This window comes from Ixodes scapularis, unplaced genomic scaffold (assembly GCF_016920785.2).
Source record: "Ixodes scapularis isolate PalLabHiFi unplaced genomic scaffold, ASM1692078v2 PGA_scaffold11__112_contigs__length_91849675, whole genome shotgun sequence".
Taxonomy (NCBI): domain Eukaryota; kingdom Metazoa; phylum Arthropoda; class Arachnida; order Ixodida; family Ixodidae; genus Ixodes; species Ixodes scapularis.
In genome coordinates, this window is record NW_024609837.1 from 53690522 (window position 1) to 53712820 (window position 22299).

General features: G+C 47.2%; 1 protein-coding gene across 4 annotated transcripts in view; it reads right to left on the minus strand.

The window, feature by feature from the left end:
- The window catches only part of LOC8036426 (voltage-dependent L-type calcium channel subunit beta-1), a 132199-nt gene extending 120278 nt beyond the window's left edge, over positions 1 to 11921 (minus strand). For 2 of the 4 annotated variants that reach the window (XM_042288909.1, XM_042288907.1), the window contains exon 1: positions 11847 to 11921. Coding sequence is in view for 2 of the 4 variants with exons in the window: in XM_042288908.1 (XP_042144842.1) it covers positions 1595 to 1654 (60 nt within the window). In the remaining 2 variants the exon portion in view is untranslated. Of the gene's footprint in view, positions 1 to 1594; positions 3207 to 11846 lie in introns of those variants that run through there. The other 2 variants (XM_042288908.1, XM_042288910.1) reach the window with 2 other exon arrangements.
- Positions 11922 to 22299: the final 10378 nt, after the last annotated feature.

The window sequence follows — 22299 nt, forward strand, 5'->3', positions numbered from 1 at the left end:
AAAGAAACACAACCATGAAAGTAACCCGCGAAAAATACTCATACCAAATGTCTTCAGCAAATGTTTTCTCTGACTCCAAAACACACAAAACAAAATAAAAACCAAAGACACGCCGAAGACATTTCATATTTGTCACATCACTTTTAAAATTTCTCGTCAATGTCAGCGTTTTTTATATACTCTGCACTGCCATCCACCCTTCAACCTGGCTGAGCTGCAGAAATCTCTTACAATGGTATCCTTCTCGCACAGCTTCAAAGACGTTGATAGTAGCTTAGAAACGATAAAAATGCTAGAAACAGCCTCGCTGACTCGGGGTTAAATCCCGGCTTTGGTCGTCGCGATTTCTCGTCTTTTTAAGCAATTTCCGCTTAATAAGCAATAACGAACATGTTAATACTGTAAGAGATTTTGGCAGCTCAGCCAGGTTGAAGGGTGGATTGCACGCAGAGCATGTGTGTGTGATTTGTGGACTCTATACCAGGCTTGTCCGAAGTGACTCCAATTCCACTAAAAAAAAAAAAAAAAAAATGTGTAAGTACCGAATTGGTCGAAATTAGCGCTTACTAGAAAACTGAAGGAACACCGTTCCCATGATTCCTCGAGCGCGGGCCGGGGCGCTTGGAGATTTAGCGAGTGGTCTATTGAATTTAGTGTAAGATTCTACACCCAGCGCGCGTAGTCATGTGATTCGTTCACAGCACTCCGACTCGTAGAGTCTCCAGAGCAAAAACGGAAAGCGTTTAGCAGATGGTTTTCCCGACTTCGTCCCGCTTTTTGACGGGGGTCACCCGGGGTTGGGCCTTGGAATGCGTGCATGACGAAGCCACTGGGCGCAACAAACCACGGGGAAGCTGACGCAGACAAAGCAGGCCTGAAGCAGCAAAACAGGGACTTCGAACCGGATCAAGGAAGAAAGAGGCCGAGATGAGCCGACGAACGCGAAGGAGCAGGCGTGACAGGGACAGTCTCATCGGTCGGTCATGAGTGACATCTTTCTAACGACTCACGCCCACCCCTCTCTCCTCAAAGTCTCAGTCTTGCTCCGAAAAAAAAAAAAAAAAAATCATGTCCAAACCGAAAAGCGGAACGAAAAGCCCTCCTGCTTCACGTTTTTCGGCTGGAAAAGTGCACGCTTCCAGCCCTCCGTTTTCGGTCTGGAGACCCCCTTAAAGGCCGGAGCCCACTTTGCGCTTTCCCCTCTTGCCCCCCGCCTCCCTCTTTCCTATATTCTCTCCACTTTTTGCCTAGCCCCAACTTGGCTCCCCCCGCAGCTTAGGAGAGGAGAGCACCTAGAGAATTACCTCCCCTGGACGACCGCATTCGCCAGCGATCAAGGTCATTGCCATGGCCACTCTTGGCCAGCTGCCTTCAGCAGGTGATCGTCCTCATATTGCGTTTAATGCCGTCGTTCTACAACGCAACTAGACAGAACGTGCAGGTTCTGAGCGCGAACTAGAGAAATTTGGAATAACGCAGGGGGAGTTATCTCTTATTAGCGTACATGCAACGGAGGAGAGGTACATATCCCCCTGAGTCAACACTGGCTCCATTGAATGAATCAACTGCAGCGAACCGACAATGCCCTGCTCACCCTCCGTCTGTAGAGATTCAGGCGGTAGTGATGGTGGTGATGATCCTTCCGGCTTCTCATTGCCGGGCGATTAGTGGCATCCGCCGGCAATCAGGTAATCCACTCGTGGTCACCCACAGACTGGGTCTGCTCAGCGCGAACACCACACAAGCACCACGACGACACTGCAGCACGACAGAGAGACCGGGCGTTCTGGCACACACAGAAAGTTCTGCTCCCGAGAAGCAAACCAGAGAACTAAGCGGCCCAACGCAGCAGTCAGCTCTCGGCAAGCACTGCAGAGAAGTAAAAAAAAAACAGGCACGGAATAAGCCGAGCGAGGCAGAAGAAAGAAAATACTAATTTCAAAGAAATATCAAACAGAAACCAAGACAGGAACGTAACGAGCGTTGAGACTATAGCAGACGATGTAATCGATCAGTAATGAAGGCGACAGACGACCAATCTAGCCAACGACGAAGGCAACATAAGACAAACTACGCCAACGACGAAAGCGACAGACGGCAAATGTCGATAACGAAAAAGTTTATAGACGACAAACGTAGCCAACGTCGATGGCTACAGACGACCAACGTGACGAAAAAAGGATGTATCCGACACACCAGCAGGCGACAACAGTAGCAGACGATGTCCATACAAGGGGAACTCCGTAAGCACACGAGGTTCGTAGCAGTCAGAGTTTGAAATAGACTAACCTTTTAGTGGACAACCACAGAATGACGGCTGCACGTCACCATCTGCCTGCTCGAGGCCAAGAGCCTGATCCCGCCCCCCGAGCACATATCCTTGTAGCAAGATAAGTCTAGGCTAGACGTTGTCTGAAAACGGGCGATGTCCCAAGCACACGATGTACCGAGAAGTAATCCCCAAAGCTGGTAGCAGAAGACGCCCATGGAACGCGCAAAGTTGGCAAGATTTTCTAACGGGAAACAATCGCACACAAACCCTGTGGCAGGCGATGTTTTTAGCACTCGTTATGTATTAAAAGACAGTCCTTGGAACAGGCGATGCTTCTAGCAGTCGATGTCTTCGTCCACGAAGCCCGTAGCTGACGACACTCGTAGCAGGTCACGTTCCGAAACAATCGAGGAGACAGCAGTCTCCGTCCAAATCCTACCAGACCATGTCAGAAACAGACGACACTTCCAGCAGACAACGTCCTCGCAAGCGAAGCCCGGTAGACGGCGCTCCTAACAAATCAGCCCCCCCCCCTCCCCCTCCCCCAGAAAAATACAGATATATATGTATATTTTAGCAGACGGCAAGCACCGCAGGTCAAGTCCGTACCAGACGGTGCCCCGAGCAGACGACGCTTCTAGCGGGCAGACAATCGTAGCAGACGACGATCGCAGCGGACGACTCGTTGCAGACGACAATTCAGCTGCGCTCGCGCGTTCCGAAACACCTCGAAATCAAACAAACATTCCAAGCCTGAATCTCGACGACACGCCACAAACAAAAAAAATACCGAGAGGCGCGAGTCGAAGACGCAGACTGCCACGGTACGAGTTTCTCGACGCCTCACGCAAACTCTCGAGCTCCCGGCAGGACTGGCCGCAAGAGGGCTGAACTGGGAACGGGACGACACCCGAATTAGAGGCCCCATTAGTCACGAGAGCAGGGACGCCACCGCCGCCGTCGCAAAAACTCGAGTGTCGCGCAAGATCCCCTTTCCCCCCTGCTACAAGAAAAAAAGAAAACGGAAGACAAAAACAGAAAAACAAGATGGCGAGTAAGCGGTTGCGGACCGGATTAAACCACCGCGGTCGCGCAAGAACCTCTTGTATTTCTGCCAAGTGCACGACATTGAAGGAGCACCGTTTTAGAGACGCTCCATCAAAGATAGCCCCGCGTTTCCAAGCGGTAGTGACTATTTCGACGTGCACGTTCGAAATATTTCTTTAAATTATTACGTCAAAATATTTTCCAAGTCATTTTGACGTCCCTCGTTCAAATATTTGTTTCTCCTTATTTTGACATCTCCAACTTAGAACTTTGGAATTAACGGAGTTCGGACTGAAAAGTGATCGAGATTGGCGGTCAAACAAATGTCATCTTGCTTGCAGGCGGTGTCGCGGTTCAACGCGCATTTTCCAAAAATAAATGCGCGATAGACTGCAGTTTTCACGACCTTTTAAGCGATGTGGAATGAAAATACTTCTCAGCTATCAGGCCGTACGCAACACGGTTGTGCCCAACATTACAAAAGGCGGCACCGTCGATTTTCAATTTTTTTTTTTTTATTTCACGAGTTTTCTATACACACAGGAGCTGACTGTCGTGTCATAAAATTGGCAGTCGATATCAAAATGCGTGTATCTCGTACAACCGACACCCCCATCAGAAACTATACAAAACGAAACAACGAAACGGCTGCATTGACGGGGGACGTCGAAATAATACAGTCACTATTTTGACATTTTATGGAAGTGACGTCACGGACGTCGGAATACTTTTTTTTTTAACATTTTGACGGTGGACGCGAATACGACTTAGCGAAGCGACTCGAAGCGACAGTTGGTCGATTGTCTTATCGCGTGTCCGGCGGCGGTAAATTGACTTTTTAAGAGGACCAGACTAGCCCACGGGAGGGGAGTCAACAGAGCGTGACACAGTAAGCGCGATGAGCGACTCGCAATCCTGCGTTTGCCAATCCCAGGGGTGGGCACTGCGAATGCGCAGTAATGTATGCATACATTACTTTAGAGTGGAGGTGACGGCGGAGTTGCCGTACCCCTCTAGGGCGATTTGAAACGCGGCGCACGACGTTCCGAAAGTACAGTGGTAAAGGGAGTTTGCTGCGCACTGCTCGTCAATTAACGTTCCGAGGATTCGGACGGAAGCGAGCGATGGGCGTCCGATGAATAGGCGAACGCTGTCGTTCTCGCCTTCCTTGGAAGTTGCTACACGGCTGCCGCCGTGCACGACGACGAGCTCGGTTTTGTCCGCCGCTGTAGTCAGTCCCACTTCGGTCAAGTAGGCACGTATGGTTTCCAGCGCAGCTTGAAGCGCATCCTCTTTTTCGCCTAGAGAACTCACTGGGGGTCTACACAGAGATATCGTCTGCGAGTGTTCGAGGTTCGGAATCTTAGCAGGTCTGGGGCCCTAATCTGGACACTTGGCGAGAAAGCCGGCGAGAAATCCGGCGGCTATGATTGGCCGGCGCCAAGGTCAAGTGCGGCGTTGGCCAATCACGGCAGCCAGATTTCTCGCCGACTTTCTCGCCAAGTGCCCAGATTAAGGCCCCTGGTTGGCAACCGGGACATAGCTACATTACACAGCGGGGAGGATATCACGGGTCCTCGAGGGACCCCGACCCTGTTACACCGGAGCTGTTAAGGGCTATAGTTTCACCAGGATCGTGTCCACCAGCAAAAGAATGATGACACCGAACTCTAGATAGCTACCGCCATTTATGAGCGACGGTGGCAACCAGACAACAGGCTGGTTGCCGCCATCACTCATAGATGGCGGTAGCTGCCCAAAGTTCGGTATCATCATCTATGAGCGACGGCAACGTGCGCAGCAGCGCGAATGGTTCCGCAACAGCGGCGAGGCCGCTATCGCCTAAAGTTCCACTGCGTCGAGCGCTTCGGATTCCCTTGCGAAAGAACAGCAGATCGCTCGCCTGGAAAGCCACCGCCGAGAAGAGAAGCTACAACTCCGCTGCTCTTCCTTCTTCACCAGAGTGGCGAGGATAAAATTTTGTGGAGGTTCTTGCTGGTACCTTGCCCGGTCTGGATTTTGAAAGGTTCTGTTCTCCTGGAAGGCAGCGATGAAGTCGTACATCTTTTCTTTTTAGACAGAGATCGCGAGCTTTGGCTGGAACCGTGTCGAAAGGAACGCAGTCAAAGGCCCTCCGGACATCAACCACCACCACGATCTTAGGATGTGCAGGGAATCGGCGTCCCTGAAGTTTTGTTCGAGGCGAAAGAATGAGTCCCGAGTTGAGAGGCCGGGACGGAAGCCATGTTAAGTAGGGGAGAGGAGTCGTTTGGTCTTCGATGAGCCAGATATTAGGCGAGCTTCAGGGGTGAGTGTGGCAATGGCCATTGACGGCGATGGCGGTGGGATGGAGGGGGGAGCGTTTTTTCGCCACCTAGAGACAGCGGCGTAGACTTTCCATTTTCCCGGGGGGGGGGGGGGGGGGGGGGGGTGCTGCACGTTCTCTTCTCACCAGAACTGGAGATTGAAGCTAACGAAAGCACGCTGGGATTCAATTTCCCATGTATTTTGTCATTAAAGGCAACGTGGGCGTTATTTTGTTTACATGCCGCTACTAGAAGCTCGTTGCATGGCACGTAAACAGCATCTCGGTAAGGATCATGGATATTTAATACCTTAGTGTAGTATTCAACGCAACAATCTCGAAAAAAGTCACAGTAATGAAATTTGTTACATAGGCTATCATAGTTTCCTTCCGAAATTTTACAGCCATACAGTTATTACATAATCACCAAATTTTTGCGTACTTTTTCCCTTGTTTATATATATATATATATATATATATATATATATATATATATATATATATATATATATATATATATATATATATATATATATATATATATATATATATACCCGCCGACGACTGCACATAAAAACATCCCTGGAGGTATGTGTTCCCCGTAGTACTAGGGTGCACTGCGGCAAAGCAAGGCACACAAAATGGCGATGCCTACTTGGCGGTCGTGGCTTCACTGCAGAACACGGTTGCGCGACGAGAAGCACTCGATGAAAAAACTTACAAGTGCCGTCACTGTTCGACGCGGAAATAAAACCGAATAGTATCGTACGCTATACAAGCTTACAAATAATCGAGAGTTCTAAAAAATACGCACAAGCCTACCGTAACGATCCGGCCATGCAGCGGGGCGCTATCACATTTTCAGTGTTAATGAATTGAATTAGGATTTGACGCAAATTCCTGGCATTTTGATGAAATGTAGCTGGACGTAGCAGGGTAAACACTTTAGCGCACTTACCCTGCTACGTCGCAGCAATCAAGTTACCGCGAAAAACATTCTCGGTCAAATGCGCAGACGTATACGTATACGTATGAGTGCGTGCGTGCGTGCGTGCGTGTGTCAACGCGCGTGCGTACGTGTGCGTGTGTGTGTGGGCGTGTGATACGCAAAAATAGAAGGAACGAAAGAAGAATGTTCTTTCTTTCGCGGAACGTGCGCATGACTCCATAGACCATTTAAGCGCATTTCATACTTGTTTGGCAGACAGAGTATATAGGACAAGCATGGCCAACGTCGGAGCAGACGACGGCAGATGTTTCCCCGCAAAAGCAGGCAGAGGCGCCCGTGTTTCCGGAGCAACCACAGGCTAATAAAATGGATTCTCCGCTTCTCTCTCCTCCCTCGAGTGGCCGGACCCTAAGTAGATCTCGAGCTCGGAGCCGTCAAATTTGCCTCGAGAGTAAGTCTGGCGCGGGACACGATATGCTACTTAATTAGCGGACGAAAACACATCATCACGTACGACATATGGGATCTCGCCACGAGGTTTACGATGGTCGGGGAAATTTAATTATCGCTGACCCAAATACACGTACGCGGAGCGACAGTTCCCACAAGAAGACCACCGCCGCGTTTATTATTATCTTTTTTATTTCGAAACGGAAATGTTGTCATCAAAATCTTGGACACAATGTGCGTTTCAGTAAATTGTGAAGTAAACCAGATCGCGCAAACAACGCGACACACGGCGAACGCGAAACCTTGTATCAAAATTACGGCTACTTTCTTTTTCCAAGATGTAAAATTAATTTTCAATACAGGAAAATATATATATATATATATATATATATATATATATATATATATATATATATACTCATGTTTGCAAACAAACCGTAGCGCCCCTAGCGGCCCGCCACCGGCGCGGCACCATGCACGATGGAGTGTGGGCAGACATTAACACGTTAACCCCAAAAACTAACTAAATACCGTTGCTCGTTAGCGATTCCTAAAAGGAACTCGTCACTTAACCTCAAAAGTAACGAATTACTTTTCTCGTTACTTTGATGACAAAATGCACAACTGCTTCTGTTTCGTGGCTTACTGTTTTTTTTTTTTTTTTTTTTTTTTTTTTAGTAGTCGTTGCACCTGAGGCAGTAGCTGCCTCTCCAAGTTTTCATTAGTTATGTTTCCCCACTTCCTTGAGAATGCATCTCCGGCGACGTTGAAGAGTCGGCCTACTGACGCGCTCGAAGGAACGGCAGTGGTGGGCTTCAGGGATTCCCGTCTCTGTTATGTTCTCTCTGTTTCTAAAGTCTGAGGTTGACAACGGGTTCTGTGCCTTCCGGCGTTGGCAACCTCCGGGTTTACTTTCGGTCTGTACACGATTCTAAAAGGTTCAATCAACGAACCTATTCGCCGAGTGAAGGACATTCCCAGCTGTAGAGTTCCAACGACGTATTCAGCGATAAACGTTGCTACACTGTCATACCGTCTAGTTGTTTTTCGGGTTACCCATCCGGCTTTGTCGCAACAGACGCATACTCAGCCTACAATTAATACGAGGCTGTTTAAGCGTCCTTGTACACGTTACTCCTTAAAAGTAACGAAATACCGTTACTTATTACTTGGTATTAAAAGTAACTAGGTAAGTTACTTGTTCCTTTTCTAAAAAAAAAGTAACTAACTATGTTACTCGTTACCGAGAATCCTGTGCTCTTTTTAGCGTTGAAATTAATGATTCTTCGTCTTCCTAACAATGTCTTAGTACTATAATCGCCCGAGCGAAATTAACGAGGCTCATTACAGCGCAAAAAAACTTGGTCTAAATAATGTGACGTGCGGAGATTCCTTCCGCGTGAAAGCCACAGAATGGACGCTAAAGCCTGATTCACAGATGAGATTCCACTCGCTATTTTCAGTCGCGGCGTCGCTCGGGCTGCGAAAGCGTGAACCGTAGCTGAGATGGTCAACATCCATACTAAAAATCGAAAACGGGATCGGACCAAGTGAATCGGGCGTAACAAGCGGGCGTAACAAGCCGGCGATGGCCACTGCTAACAATGATCAACTTCTTATTACTGTTTACACCGAGCCTTAATGCCCCAAACAATCTTCAATACTAAAAGTCTTTTGAGGCCCGCACTTACTTCTTATCGCAATTACCGGGTCCACGTTTGGTCTACGGGACGTTGCTGTTTGAACGAGCAGACGACAGTTTGAACTAGCAGACGAAGTTGAAAGAGCAGAAAACAGTTTGAACGACGAGACGACCGTTTAAACTGTAACTAGACACTGGACGTTCTCCGTCGGTGGTACGGACAACCTGACGGTTCTCCCGCGTTCATGCTGGAACCAAATAAATAAATGTAACGACCGCAAGTATCCGTGAATTTAACCCGATGTGATTCCCGCACAAGCAAGCGTGGTTCGAAGGTTCACGGCTCCTATCCATGTTCTCGGACGAACAGAGAAAGCAGAAAACACACGGAAACTGATCTTCACCTCTTCCCGGCTCTTTTGGTACAGTCCAGTCGCGGTGTTCTGACGGCAATACAGGTTTTAGTCTGATGTCTTCCAAGACGACACAGAAATGCACATCCAGCATAGCTACTTCCGCCCACACTCCCAGACCGGAAGTGCGTCCGAAGCGCCACCACCGCGGCGTGACGGGTGAAGATTAGCGAGATAAATGAAATCGACGAAGGCATTACCGAACTGGGCACCCGTGTGACTAGCTTGGAAGGTAGGGTTACTAATATCGGAAGAAAAAAAAAAGAAAAAAAAAAAAAAAAGCCTGGCTAGCTTCACTGCAACGCTTGACGTGGTCCGGGAGTCTGCTAGTGCGGACGAGCATATTTCTGCGTTGAGGAACTCTTGCTGAAAAATGCTGAAAATCCGAAAGTATATGCGCAATTAACAACGCGGTGCCTGAAATTTTCTTTGAAGCCTTTTCTTTATCTTTGAAAACAGGATGGAACGGTCAGTAGGACATTAATATTCGTTTCTTATTTTCTCGGATATGCACTTTCTAATCATTCGTGCTGTTTTTTTTTTCTTCATTTGTTGCCTTTGTGCGACAGTGCCCTTCCACGGTGAAAGACCCATGACCTTTGGAGCTGCACACTTTCAGCGTCCACACTGAAGTCAGAAGTAGACGTCATGCCTTTTGTTATGTTGGTACTCATGACCTATACAAGAACTAGTCTGGTGTACTAAGGTACAGAACTAGGCGAGTTGGTAAACTTTATAGACGATGAAAACATCTCAAACAAAAGACAGAAAATAGAAGGACTCCGTTCGTCGAGTGACAATTGGTCACACGAGAACTAGTAGCAGGGCTATTCGTCATATGACAATTCGCTAAACTATTAACGCATCTCTCTTACTTTTTGTAGCATTTCTGATGTTTATCGAGCACAGTTCTTCCAAGAGAGTACAATTGCCAGCGACTTCCTTCCTCGATATAACTATTTCTTCTCGACACAAGAAATCCAGACATTTTACTAACTTTCAATAAACACAGAATAATTATGTCCTGTCCACCAGAATCACCCCTCTCAGTCACTACAATGGAAGAAATGGATGGCAAATTGCTAGGCAATCGTGGGGTGTTACGTGAAACGTTTCGGTAACGCACGCGCAGTCTGTCTGTGTCGCGCACGTGGACGGCTTAGATTCTTTCCGTGTCGTGCATATGCCATCAATGTCGCGCATGCGCAGTAGCTGTGCCGCGCTCCTGAAGGTTTTACAGTCTACGCTTTCAAGGCCAACTAAAATGTTTACCAAGCTAAAAAGAAACAAAAAAGACCAGACTTTCTAAAGAGGATACTACACAGAAACTGAATAACAAAAGCGACCGAGAAGTGAAAAAAGCGAGTATACGGGGGCAACAACCTCTTCAAACATTATCTCCGGTTCTTCGACCAAATGTTCCAGTGACAAATCGCCCTACGACGAATAATGCTATGTGACAAATAGCCCTGCTACGAGTTTCCCTATTCTTTCGACGAATGGACCCTATCCACCGAGGCGCGACAAGCGCACCCCCCCCCCCCCCCCCCCTTCCCCCGTCCCGCTCAACGTTAGCGAGGAGGGTGGACCGCCTTCCCCCGATTGTCCGAGCGGCTCTCCGGCGCTGTCCGAGAACGGAAAAAGTTCAATATTTTCAACTTCGGACTCGGAAAGCGGGATCCGCAAAACGTCACGTTCCCGTGACCGTCGACGTCACTCCTCCCTCCCGGAGATCTCCGGCACCCGTTTTCGCTCGTTTTGCGGGTTGGTTTGGACCGCCCTCTCGCCCCATTCACACGGTCGCAAAGGCACTTTAGCGAAGGGACTTTCATGGCGAGCGGCTAATCAGTTCCCGGTCCTTCACCCGTGTGCCCGCGGCCCAAAAGACCGGGCTGATTCTCCCCATGTAAAGGGACTTACGTTAAAGGTAAATGCTGGCCGTATGTAGGAAGGTGCTTTCTTTTTAGCGAGGCGTTTCGTGGCCTCGCATGCGTCTCTACAAGTTGTGTTTACCGCGTCCTCGTTCGTGGTCTCTCGTTTGAACCCGATGACCGCCGAGACAAAAACGAATACGGCAGGCGTCTGTCCCGGGCTGCTGTACAGCTCGATCGAAGTTTTGGCAGCCACGACTCGCTTTCCGCCGTGCTTTTTGAAGGAACTTGTAGAACCGTAGCTTCCTTTATACTCACAAAGCCTGGCAGTTCGACGACGGAGCCATAGAGTGCCCGGTCACAGATTTGTAGAGCGAGGATCTGCTAGCACAGAGCGTTTGTCGGGGAACCTGGACGTCAGCGCACAGCTTTTGCAACGGCAAGAACCCGAAACACACCTGCTCGCTCGGGAGAAGTGTGTTTCGGCGTCTCGCCGCAGCGGGGCGCCAGTCACGTGGCTCTCCTCTCATCCGTTGTCTGCAGCGCTCCACCTTTTCCATTTCGACGGCCGCTTCTCGTGGTAATCTGCCAGGCTTTGCAGTATATAGGAGGCTATGGTGCAGCCCACCGCAAGGATGGTGACGTCCGACACTCCCGCGACACAATCTTGGAGACCACTTTGGACGCTCGGGCGGTAGAGGACGCCGCCGGTCCAAGAAGCTTGCCGGGCACTGGGGCAGCCGACGTAGTCCCCGCTGTCTTTCTCGGTGCACGCGAGAGCCACTGCAAGTGCCGGCTGGGCCAAAGTGTCGCGTGCGCAGGGACCACGCCGACCAACGAGAGAACGCGGCGAGACGTGCGCAGAAGCGCGGGAAAGAGAAGCCGACCGCCACTCACCTGCCTCGCGAAGCTGCTTGAACTGTCCGAAAAGTTTTCGTCCGAGCGTCGGCTGCGTTCCCGCTTCTTGTGGTGTTTGGCCTACACAAAAACAAGGAACGACGTCGTTAAAAAAAAAAAAAAATGTTTTCTTTTTTTCATTTTAGAGAAGAAAAAAGAGCAGCGGAGCTGTAGAGTTCCTGTATAGGCTCCCTACGGGAGCCAGAGTTGCGCATTTGTTTTCCCCGCGCCGCCACGCCGCTATTCGCCGAGATCCATCACGTGAGGAGCAAAGCATCCCATGGCGTGCAAGGAAGCCACCTTTACGGTCGCTCCGCCGACGTTTCTCTTGCCCCGGCGTATGTTTCCCTGCTTTCCGCCTCCTTTTCCTCCTCTCCTGTTTTCCATGCGCGGCGGCGCGCGCGGCGCCGCTATTCGCCAAATTTAGTCACGTGAGGAGCAAAGCATCCAGCTCGTGCGGGAAAGCCGGCGCTACGGCCACGCGCCGAGGCTGAATGCGCAACTCTGCTACCGTAGGTAGCATATACGGGAACTCTACGGAGCTGTACTGTGCGCCGCCATCTATGAGCGACGGCGGCAACCAGAGTAGTCTGGGTGCCGCCGTCGCTCATATATGGCGGTAGCCGTCCAGAGGGTTGTGTCCACATTTATTTGTCCACGGACACGAAACTGGGGAAACTAGTCCTTGACAGCTCGGCTGTAAAAAATCTAAAAGAGCTACGGCACAATGAAGAGTAACGTATTTTGCGGATGGAAAACTCCAACTGAAAAGGAACCTTTGGCAATCTTAATGGGAAAGGTGCCGCCGTCTTACGTGGGCGATAAAACTGTCCCGAAGCAACCCGACGCTCTTATACGGGAGTTGGGGAATGTTCCGAACCACGCGATGACAGCCAAGAATGAGGTTGAACTTTCTAGATGAGTACGGGATTACAAAAGGAAGAACCGGAGCAAGCGAGGCTGGAACCGCGTTCCTTTGAGCCAGGGGTGTTGCCAACTCCATAGTTAAAAAAATACGGAGAAAAGATTAATATAACATATTATATAACACAATATATCGTTATTACATCCAATGTGCTGCTTTCGTTCCCAAAGAGGAACTGTACCATCAATCTACGAAGAAAAGCCGAACAGAATATGTCCCCGTAGTTCGGCATTACATCCAATGTGCCGTTTTCGAGCACCAACAGGAATTGTACCGTAGAAACTCAAATGAGCTAATTATCCTTTGTTCACGCTTAAAGGGCAGCTCCGCCGTCAATTTGAGCGTTTTTATCAAAACATATTTTCGGAAAGGGTACTAAAAATTTAACCTATAGCAGCGGTTAAATCACGAAAAAACTGTTTACATAATTTATAATCGTTAAAATACGCTGAAACCGATACCGAAACTAACTTGCCACTCGACTGGTCCGCCATTTTGACGTGACGTCACATATGGTATAAACACTCGCACGTGTGCAGTTTGAGCCTGGCCAGCCTGGCAGCAGGTCACTGTTTTGTGTTCGTGCCGCGGATAAAAATGGACTCATCAGGCTCGTCTGAATCGAGCAACGATGAGGATATGCTGCTAGATGTTGAGGACGATGACGATAACCCGTTCTCATACGATCCGAATGCATCGCCTCCGAGAAAACCGCCAGCGGCGGCTGCATTCGTGATCCGCCGCCATGTGGACCCAGATGCCGCTTCCGAAGCGGAATGGTAAGGCAGCTTTTGTTGCTAGCACGCCAAGAAAAACTGATCGACGTTATGCCTTTTAATTGGAGGCACTTTTTGTTATATCTTGGGGTCTGACAATAGACGGTTTTAGTAGACCGTGTTTTCAAGCGACGCTTCCACACACAACACCAATTTCCTCCAGTCGCCATTACGCGCTCTTACATAACTGTATAAACCGATAACATAAGCAAAAAGCAGAGAGTCGCTAGCACCAACTAGCTAAAAAGCAAGCACCCTGACCAACATGTGACGTCCCGGCAACGTCAGCGCCATTATGGCAGCCTCCGTGTGCCGCTCTTGCTCAGTGTTGCCAGTAGGGCTGCAGCAAGTGATTTGGGTGTGTACATGTAAATTTCAAAATTCATTTTCTTCTAAAAAGATTAATATTTTTCCGAGATATTTTGTACACATGCTCAGGAAGGGCATCCAAATACATGGTGAAAATTTTATAGAAATCGGTGACCATCAAAGTTACGGCGGAGATGCCCTTTAAAGGTGCCCCGAGGAAGTTTCTGAGATCGCCTAAATATGCAGATAACTCACTCTGCTGGCTCTAAGCATCCCAGAAATCTCTAGATCATGACGATATGCAGCCGATTTACTTATTTAAAAAAAAAAAAAAAAAGCAATCAAAGATTGCGACACACTGAGGTCACCTCCGGCGATGGGAGGAGTTCGTTCTGAAACCTGTCAGTTAATAGCGAGCGAAGGTTCCTGGCGCCTCCGACCGGTGCAACCGCGGAGTGATATCTCGAATGCACGCGGCTCGTAGCCCATACAGCCCGCACTATACGATTCAACCCAGCGAACGTGAGCTCGAGAGCTGACAACCAAACACATCCCTCCAGCGAAAAAAAAAGTGCTTTGTTTTCTATCGAATATTGCAGCACTCTGTGAAAAATAAAAATGTTTTCGTCTGCTCTTATTTGCTTTTATAATCTACAAAAGCATACACATATTGGAATAACATCGTTTGATATCTCAACGAAATGTCGCGTTTCCATTGATTGATTGATTGATTGATTGGGGTTTATTGGCACAAAGGCACCTTAGGCCATAGAGCGCCAAACATTGTACTATTGCAGTAAAAGGTTTAGAAGGAGGAAAAGAGCTTTAGTAGCTGATGAACAAATAAAACGATGAGCATGACACGGTGAGTATAATTATGTAAGTGATAATATAAAAATTAAGGCTTAAACTACAGTCGGTGTGAAAGGCCGAGGTCTTTTAGGAAATTAAAAACGTGAGTATGGTTAATGAAAGGTTTGTCTCCAAGCAACAAAGCAATGTGTAAAGGGAGGTGGGCTCTATAAAAATGGGAGAAGTGAAATCGGCGATTACTGTCATATGCAGGACATTCAAGGAGAATGTGCACCACGCTTAGGGGTTCTGTACAGTGCTCACACATGGGTGGATCTTCTTGACGAAGCAAATACCCATGCGTGAGATGCGTGTGGCCAATTCTTAACCGGCACAGGATTACCTCGAAGAAGCGTTCCCGGTGCCGGGCACTCGCCCATTCCTGTAAAATAGGCTTTACAGAATAGAGCTTGTTGTTGACTTCACTGTTCCATTCTAGTTGCCATTTATATTTGATGTGCTTCTTTAGGGCTGCACGGTAGTCTCTGTACGGTAGGTTTTCAATATCCACATTCCTTTCACTACATTTGTTTGCAGCACGGTCAGCCTCTTCATTTCCAGGAATTCCTACGTGGCTTGGAACCCAGCAGAAGACTATTTGAATATTGTTTTCCAATGCAGTACAGACTTTGAACTGTAAATCAGTAACAAGAGGATTTTTCGTTGCTTCAAGTGATGCGAGTGCTCTTAGGGCACTGAGAGAGTCAGTGTAAACTATGGAGCATGGCAGTCTATTTTTTGTGATGTGATTTGTGGCGAGAAGTAAACCATAAAGCTCTGCCGTTAAAATTGTCGCGTTGCTATTAATTCTCCGCACACATTCATATGAAGGCCCGATTGCGGAGCAACCGACCGAGGAGTCACTTTTTGCGCCATCAGTGTAAAAGCTGATGTAGTTGTTATACTTCTCTTGCAGTTGAAAGAATTCTTGCCTTAACACTTCATGGGGGGTGTCTTTCTTATTGTATTGGGTCAAAGACAGGTCTACAACAGGCAAACATTGCCATGGAGCTATTGTTCTTAAAACCGAAGCAACAGGTAGGTTGATGTCAAGACCTGCTGAGACGGCTTCTGATTTATTTATCATTGAAAAAGGAGGAATGATTGAGGGTTTATTTAGGAAAGTTCTTTCGAAACGTGATTGTTCTAAAACTCCCCGACATGGATGTTGCGGTACCGAACGGATTCTAAGTGCGTACATGAAGCCCAAAGAAAATCGCCTTTTCTCAAGAGATAGCTCATTGGCTTCAGCATAAAGGCTCAACACCGGGGATGTGCGAAAAGCACCAGTGGCGAGACGTAGTCCTTTATGGTGAACAGGATCTAACATCTTTAATGTTGATGCTCTTGCCGATCCATACACTATACTTCCATAATCAAGTCGGGATCGTACAAGTGAGCGGTAGATTCTCAATAGACATACGCGATCAGAACCCCATGACTTGTGAGAAAGGACCTTGAGGACGTTCAGTACTTTATGGCATTTTCTCTTTAGATCAATTATATGGAAGCTGAAGGACAATTTGCTATCAAAGGTAAGGCCAAGAAATTTCTGCATTGCTTTGTTCTGGATGGAAACGTCATACATGGTCAAGGCGGGCTCAGGGGCAGGTCCACGCTTTCGAGAAAAGAGGACACAAGATGCTTTCTCGGTAGAAAACGTAAACCCATTATTATTTGCCTACTTTACCATATTGTTAATTGTTAACTGAACTCTGCGTTCACAAATAGAAAAATTGCAAGATGACACAGAAATTTGAAGGTCGTCGACATATAAGGAATATTGGACTGAAGGGGGAATTACTTGCGAAATAGAATGTATTTTTATTAGAAAAAGAGTAGCACTGAGGACACCACCTTGGGGTACGCCATTTTCTTGCACGAATTCTCTAGAAAGAGTAGTTCCCAACTTGACATGAAAATTGAAAAATGCCCACTCAAGGAGATTCCCTTGAGTGGGCATGTGGAACAGCCAGTCATGCAGTCAGCTAACGCTTTCTGCTTTTTCTTCGTACAGTTCACGGCGATGTTTCGCGGCTGTCCGGCCCTATCAAGCCCGTGGTATGCCTTGGAGGGAGCGCGCTTGCCGCAAGTTTCCGTGCTGCCACAACCAGACATCTACTCCTCCCGGCAACCTTGGGTTTCTGCTGCACTCCCAATCGTCGCGTCGCCTCAGCACAGCAGTCCAACGGCATCGACATTGACATCGTCACTGGATTTAAACTGCCGGCACGCCCCTCGGCCCTTCAGTGGGCATGTGGAACAGCCAGTCATGCAGTCAGCTAACGCTTTCTGCTTTTTCTTCGTACAGTTCACAGCGATGTTTCGCGGCTGTCCGGCCCTATCAAGCCCGTGGTATGCCTTGGAGGGAGCGCGCTTGCCGCAAGTTTCCGTGCTGCCACAACCAGACATCTACTCCTCCCGGCAACCTTGGGTTTCTGCTGCACTCCCAATCGTCGCGTCGCCTCAGCACAGCAGTCCAACGGCATCGACATTGACATCGTCACTGGATTTAAATCCAGTGACGATGTCAATGTCGATGCCGTTTTTCCTGATTCACAATGTGAATCAGGAAAAACTTTGGGAACAGCTAAAAGGGTATGGCCTAGGGGGAACCACGGTTAGGTTCCTAGAACGGGTTTATACGGAGAATAGGGTGATTATAAAATGGGAAGCCGAAACTACAAAACCAGCAGCAATAAAAAGAGGACTTAGACAGGGTTGCCCATTGTCTCCCCTGCTCTTTATGATATACCTCAGTGAGATGGAAAAAAGATTGGAACAGTGCAACCTAGGTTTTGACCTGAATTACATGGAGGAAGGACATAAGGTAAATCAACTATTGCCAGGGTTAATGTATGCAGACGACATTGTACTCGTATCAGAAAGCCGTGAGACAATACAGGAACTGATTAGGATTTGCAGCAGGGAAGGGGACAGTTTAGGACTAAAATTCAGTAGGGACAAGTCGGGTATAATAGTTTTCAACGATGAGAAGGGGGGACCTCTGGAGATACAGGACACAGTGATAGAACACGTAGAAAAGTACAAATATCTAGGGGTCTGGCTCAATGAAGGAAGGAAATATCTGGAGGAACACGAGGAGAATACAATTAGAAAAGGGAAAAGAAATTCATCTATTATGAAGCTCAAGGCACTATGGAACTATAACAGATATGAAGTGGTCAGAGGTATATGGAAGGGAGTGATGGTGCCAGGACTGTCATTTGGCAATGCAGTGCTGTGCATGAAATCTGAGGTTCAATCAGGGCTAGAAATTCGACAAAGAAGCGTAGGCAGATTGGCGCTGGGAGCACATGGAAAAACACCAAATGAGGGAGTACAGGGGGACATGGGATGGTCGTCTTTTGAGAGCAGGGAGGCAATTAGTAAGTTGAAATTTGAAGAAAGGTTGACTGAAATGGAGGATACGCGGTGGGCACGTAAGGTATTCAAGTATTTATACATGAAAAGTTTAAACACAAAATGGACAAACCGAACCCGAAAGCTTACATTTAAATATCTACACACTGGTGATGGGGCTGAACAGACTACGTCAGTGAAAAAGAAGGTGAAAGAGGCGGAGAGGAAAATTTGGGAGGGGAGAATGCAGGAGAAATCAGCTTTAGCAGTGTACAGGTCACGAAAGCAGGAGATAAGAAAGGAAAAGCTATTTGACAATTCACTGGGAAGTGCTTTGCTGTTCGAGGCAAGAACGGGAGTTTTGAGGACAAAGACGTATAGGGCTAAATTTCAGGAGACCGACACATTATGTGCCGCCTGCCATAATGATAGCGAGACACTGGAGCACTTGGTTTTGAAGTGCACGAGGCTTCGTCCTGCCCTCCCTGAAGGGGTAACGGATTTGGCCGGGGCCCTGGGTTTCACTGGCGACGATGGAGGGATGGTAGAAAAACAGATTACAGTGACAAAGAGACGATTAGAAGATTGGTGGAAATTATCTAGGGAAAATTAAATGATGGAAAACTAACTAGCACAGCTGGGAGCAGGCGGGACAGAGGAAAATTGGGACTCCCTCCCGCGTGGCTCCGGCCCAAAGTCTCAACCCTGTCTCCCAGTGGGTCCGGTGCTGGGGTAACGCCGAAAAGGTTTGACCAGAGGAAAATTGGCGACTCCCTCGCCGGGGGGAAGAGGCAGGGGGGTGATGTTTTTTAGTTTTTTTGCCCGATCCCCCGAAGGTCATCCTGGTGATATCCCACACTGCCTGGTGATAGTTGGGGGGACAAAAATTGGTCTTAAAAGGGCGGGAGGAATCACGTTTTTGTCTTTTTAGACTTAGGCTAGGTGGCGCAAGCTACCGCCCGTTACAAAGGGAATAGCCATTAACATCCATCCATCCATCCATCCATCCATAAACTGCCGGCACGCCCCTCGGCCCTTCAGTGGGCATGTGGAACAGCCAGTCATGCAGTCAGCTAACGCTTTCTGCTTTTTCTTCGTACAGGTTGGTCCGTTTCCCTCTTTGCATTGTAAAAAGTCCAACAACCTCTGTCTGCTGGTGTTCCCATGCCCACAAGTGCTCTTTTTATGTTCTTGCGAATGTATTTCGGGTCTGAAGCTTCTCCTGTCTGGTGATATTGAACTTAATCCTGGCCCAGATAAGAAAGTTCAGACAAAAGAGATGAGTGAGATGCTTGTTTTACTGAGAGGCTTAAACGCTCGTCAGGCAAATTTTGAAGCTGGACAGAACCGAATCATGGGAGATATTCAAGCTATCAAGACTGGGCAAGAGTCAATTGAATTAATGGTAACTGATATTCAAGGGAGGCTTAGTACTGTGGAAGCAAAGATAGCCAGTTTAGACATTTTGGAGCGTGAGTTGACAGATGTAAAAGAAACTGTAACCTTCCTGTCACGCGAGAACGCCAGTCTGCGAACACGTCTTGATGAATTTGAGGACAGGTCTCGAAGAGATAATCTAATATTTTACGGTGTTCCCGACTCAAACTCTGAGACCTGGGCTGTATCTGAAAGCAAAGTGCGTGACATCATTGCAAATGAAATGAAGATCATCGTTCCCCCTGAGGGTATCATCCGTGCACATAGGCTCGGTCGTGTTTTTAACCCCAGTAAATGTCGGCCAATTTTAGTGAAATTCTCATTATTCAAAACGAAAGACCATGTTTTTTCCTCCAGAGGCAAACTGCGCGGTAGTGCCACTTCCGTCGCAGAGGATTTTTCCCCTGCCACTCGTCTTGCTAGAAGAAAGCTGCTCGAATTTGCTAAGGCTCACACACAGTCTTTTAGTCTACGCTATAACAAAGTGTTTTTTGATGACAAATGTTTTTCTTACTGCGCGGCCAGCGATGCCGTTTGTGAGGTCCGCGATTTTATCACGCCGAGCACGAGTTCCATTCGTGGTAATGCTGACCCTGTGGTTGATTTGTCAACGTCATCACAATAACATAACCTGATACGGAACAATCCTAGTCCTTATCTTTCAGTGCTTTTCACCAACACTCGAAGTGTTCTTCGCAATCGTGATGACTTGTCTTCAGCCATCGATTCTTCACTCGCCGACATTGTTGTACTAACTGAAACTTGGCTATCTAGTGTTGTACGCGACAGCGAAATTTTTTGTTGCGACAAGCGTTTCTCTTTTTATCGATGCGATAGGCTATCTAGGCGTGGTGGTGGTGTCATAATCGCGGTAAATGATTGCATTGAGTCTTGTCTTATCAACATTGTTACATCTCTCGAGTTTATTGGCGTGCGCTTGCGTTTTAGCCATAAACAGGTTATTTTGTGCGCGTGCTACCGTCCTCCCAATGCCACAGCAAACTTTTTTATAGATTTACACGATGCTCTGAATACAATTCGTACAAGGTTTCCTGCCTTGCCTTTGTTTCTTTTGGGCGATTTTAATCTCCCCGGCATTGACTGGTCTGGTCTATATCCTACCATATCTTCAAATTCTGCTGCGTGTTCCGAGTTTTTAAGTCTCTGCTCCGATTTTTCGTTAACGCAGATAGTTACTAGGCCGACTCGTGTTACGGCAACTTCTGAGAACGTGCTGGACCTTATTCTTTCTACCGCGCCTGATCTTGCATCCTCTCTTACGTATCTACCTGCCATCAGCGATCACTGTTTACTTCACTTTCACCTAAGCGCTCCTGTATCTGCCTTTGCAAAAGCGAAGAATAACTCTTTTCTTGATTATGGCAAAGCTGATTTTGAGGGTATAAACCGCGAGTTAGCGCAATTTCTTGACTTCTTCCTATCCAATTTTTCCGAACGCTCTGTCGAGGTTAATTGGACAATGTTCAAAAATAAAGTCAATTCCCTTATCAATTCTTTCGTCCCACGTCGCTTTCTTACTAATAGCTCCACGTCCCCATGGTTTAATAATGCCTTGAAAAGACTTTCAAATAAAAAGAAACGCCTGTTCCGCACTGCTAAGCGTGCAGACACTGTTGAGAGCTGGACGGTTTACCACAACGCAGAAAATTTATACAAAAATGCAATTAAGGACGCCAAACAAACTTTCTTCAGCCAAACCTTGCCCCGTCTGTTATCAACTAGTGTCAAAATGTTTTGGAGTGTTATTAATGGCAAGAAAGACAAGGCTATTTTGCTTTATGACTCTGATGGCATTGTTATGTCTGACGATGACTCTGCGAAAATCCTTAATGAGGTGTTTGTTCAATCGTTTTCTAGAGATTTAAACTGTTCTATTGTTACTTACCCTAATCATGATTTCTTTCCAATGGACCCGCTTGTGTTTGATTTTGATGGCATTGTTAAGCTGATTGACAACCTCAAAGTGTCTTCATCATGTGGTATTGATAATATTAACACTAAGTTTCTAAAGCATACTAAAATTTACAGTGCAATTTTTCTTACTAAGATTTTTGAGCAATCTATTCTTACTGGTGTCCTTCCTGAAGATTGGGAAACTGGCAAGGTGGTTCCACTTCATAAATCAGGCGACAAACACTGCCCCGACAATTATAGACCCATTTCCATAACCAGTACTCCTTGTAAAATGTTAGAGCATATTATTTATTCACATCTTGTTAAATATCTCGAATCCAACTCTTTTTTCTCGTCGTCACAGCATGGCTTTCGTAAATTTCTTTCTTGCGAAACACAACTTCTCGTCTTTACTAACGATTTATTTTCATTACTTGATCATGGATCCCAGGTTGACTGTATTTTTCTTGATTTCAGCAAAGCATTTGATAAAGTTTCTCACCAACTACTACTCTTCAAGCTTAGCAAACTCAACCTCGACCCTCAGATACTAACTTGGATTGAGTGTTTTCTTACAAATCGTTCGCAGTTTGTTCATGTAAATAACTCTAATTCTTCAGTGTCTTCTGTTACCTCTGGCGTCCCTCAAGGCTCCGTTCTCGGTCCTTTGTTATTCCTCATATACATCAATGACTTGCCGTTGTGTGTCTCATCATCGCTTAGTTTATTCGCGGATGACTGCGTTATTTATCGTAAGATTACTAATGATTCTGGCTCTCTCCTTCTTCAAAACGACTTAAATGCTGTTCTTGATTGGTGCAAGCTGTGGTCCATGACACTTAATACTAAAAAATGTAAAACAATGAAAGTGTCTCGC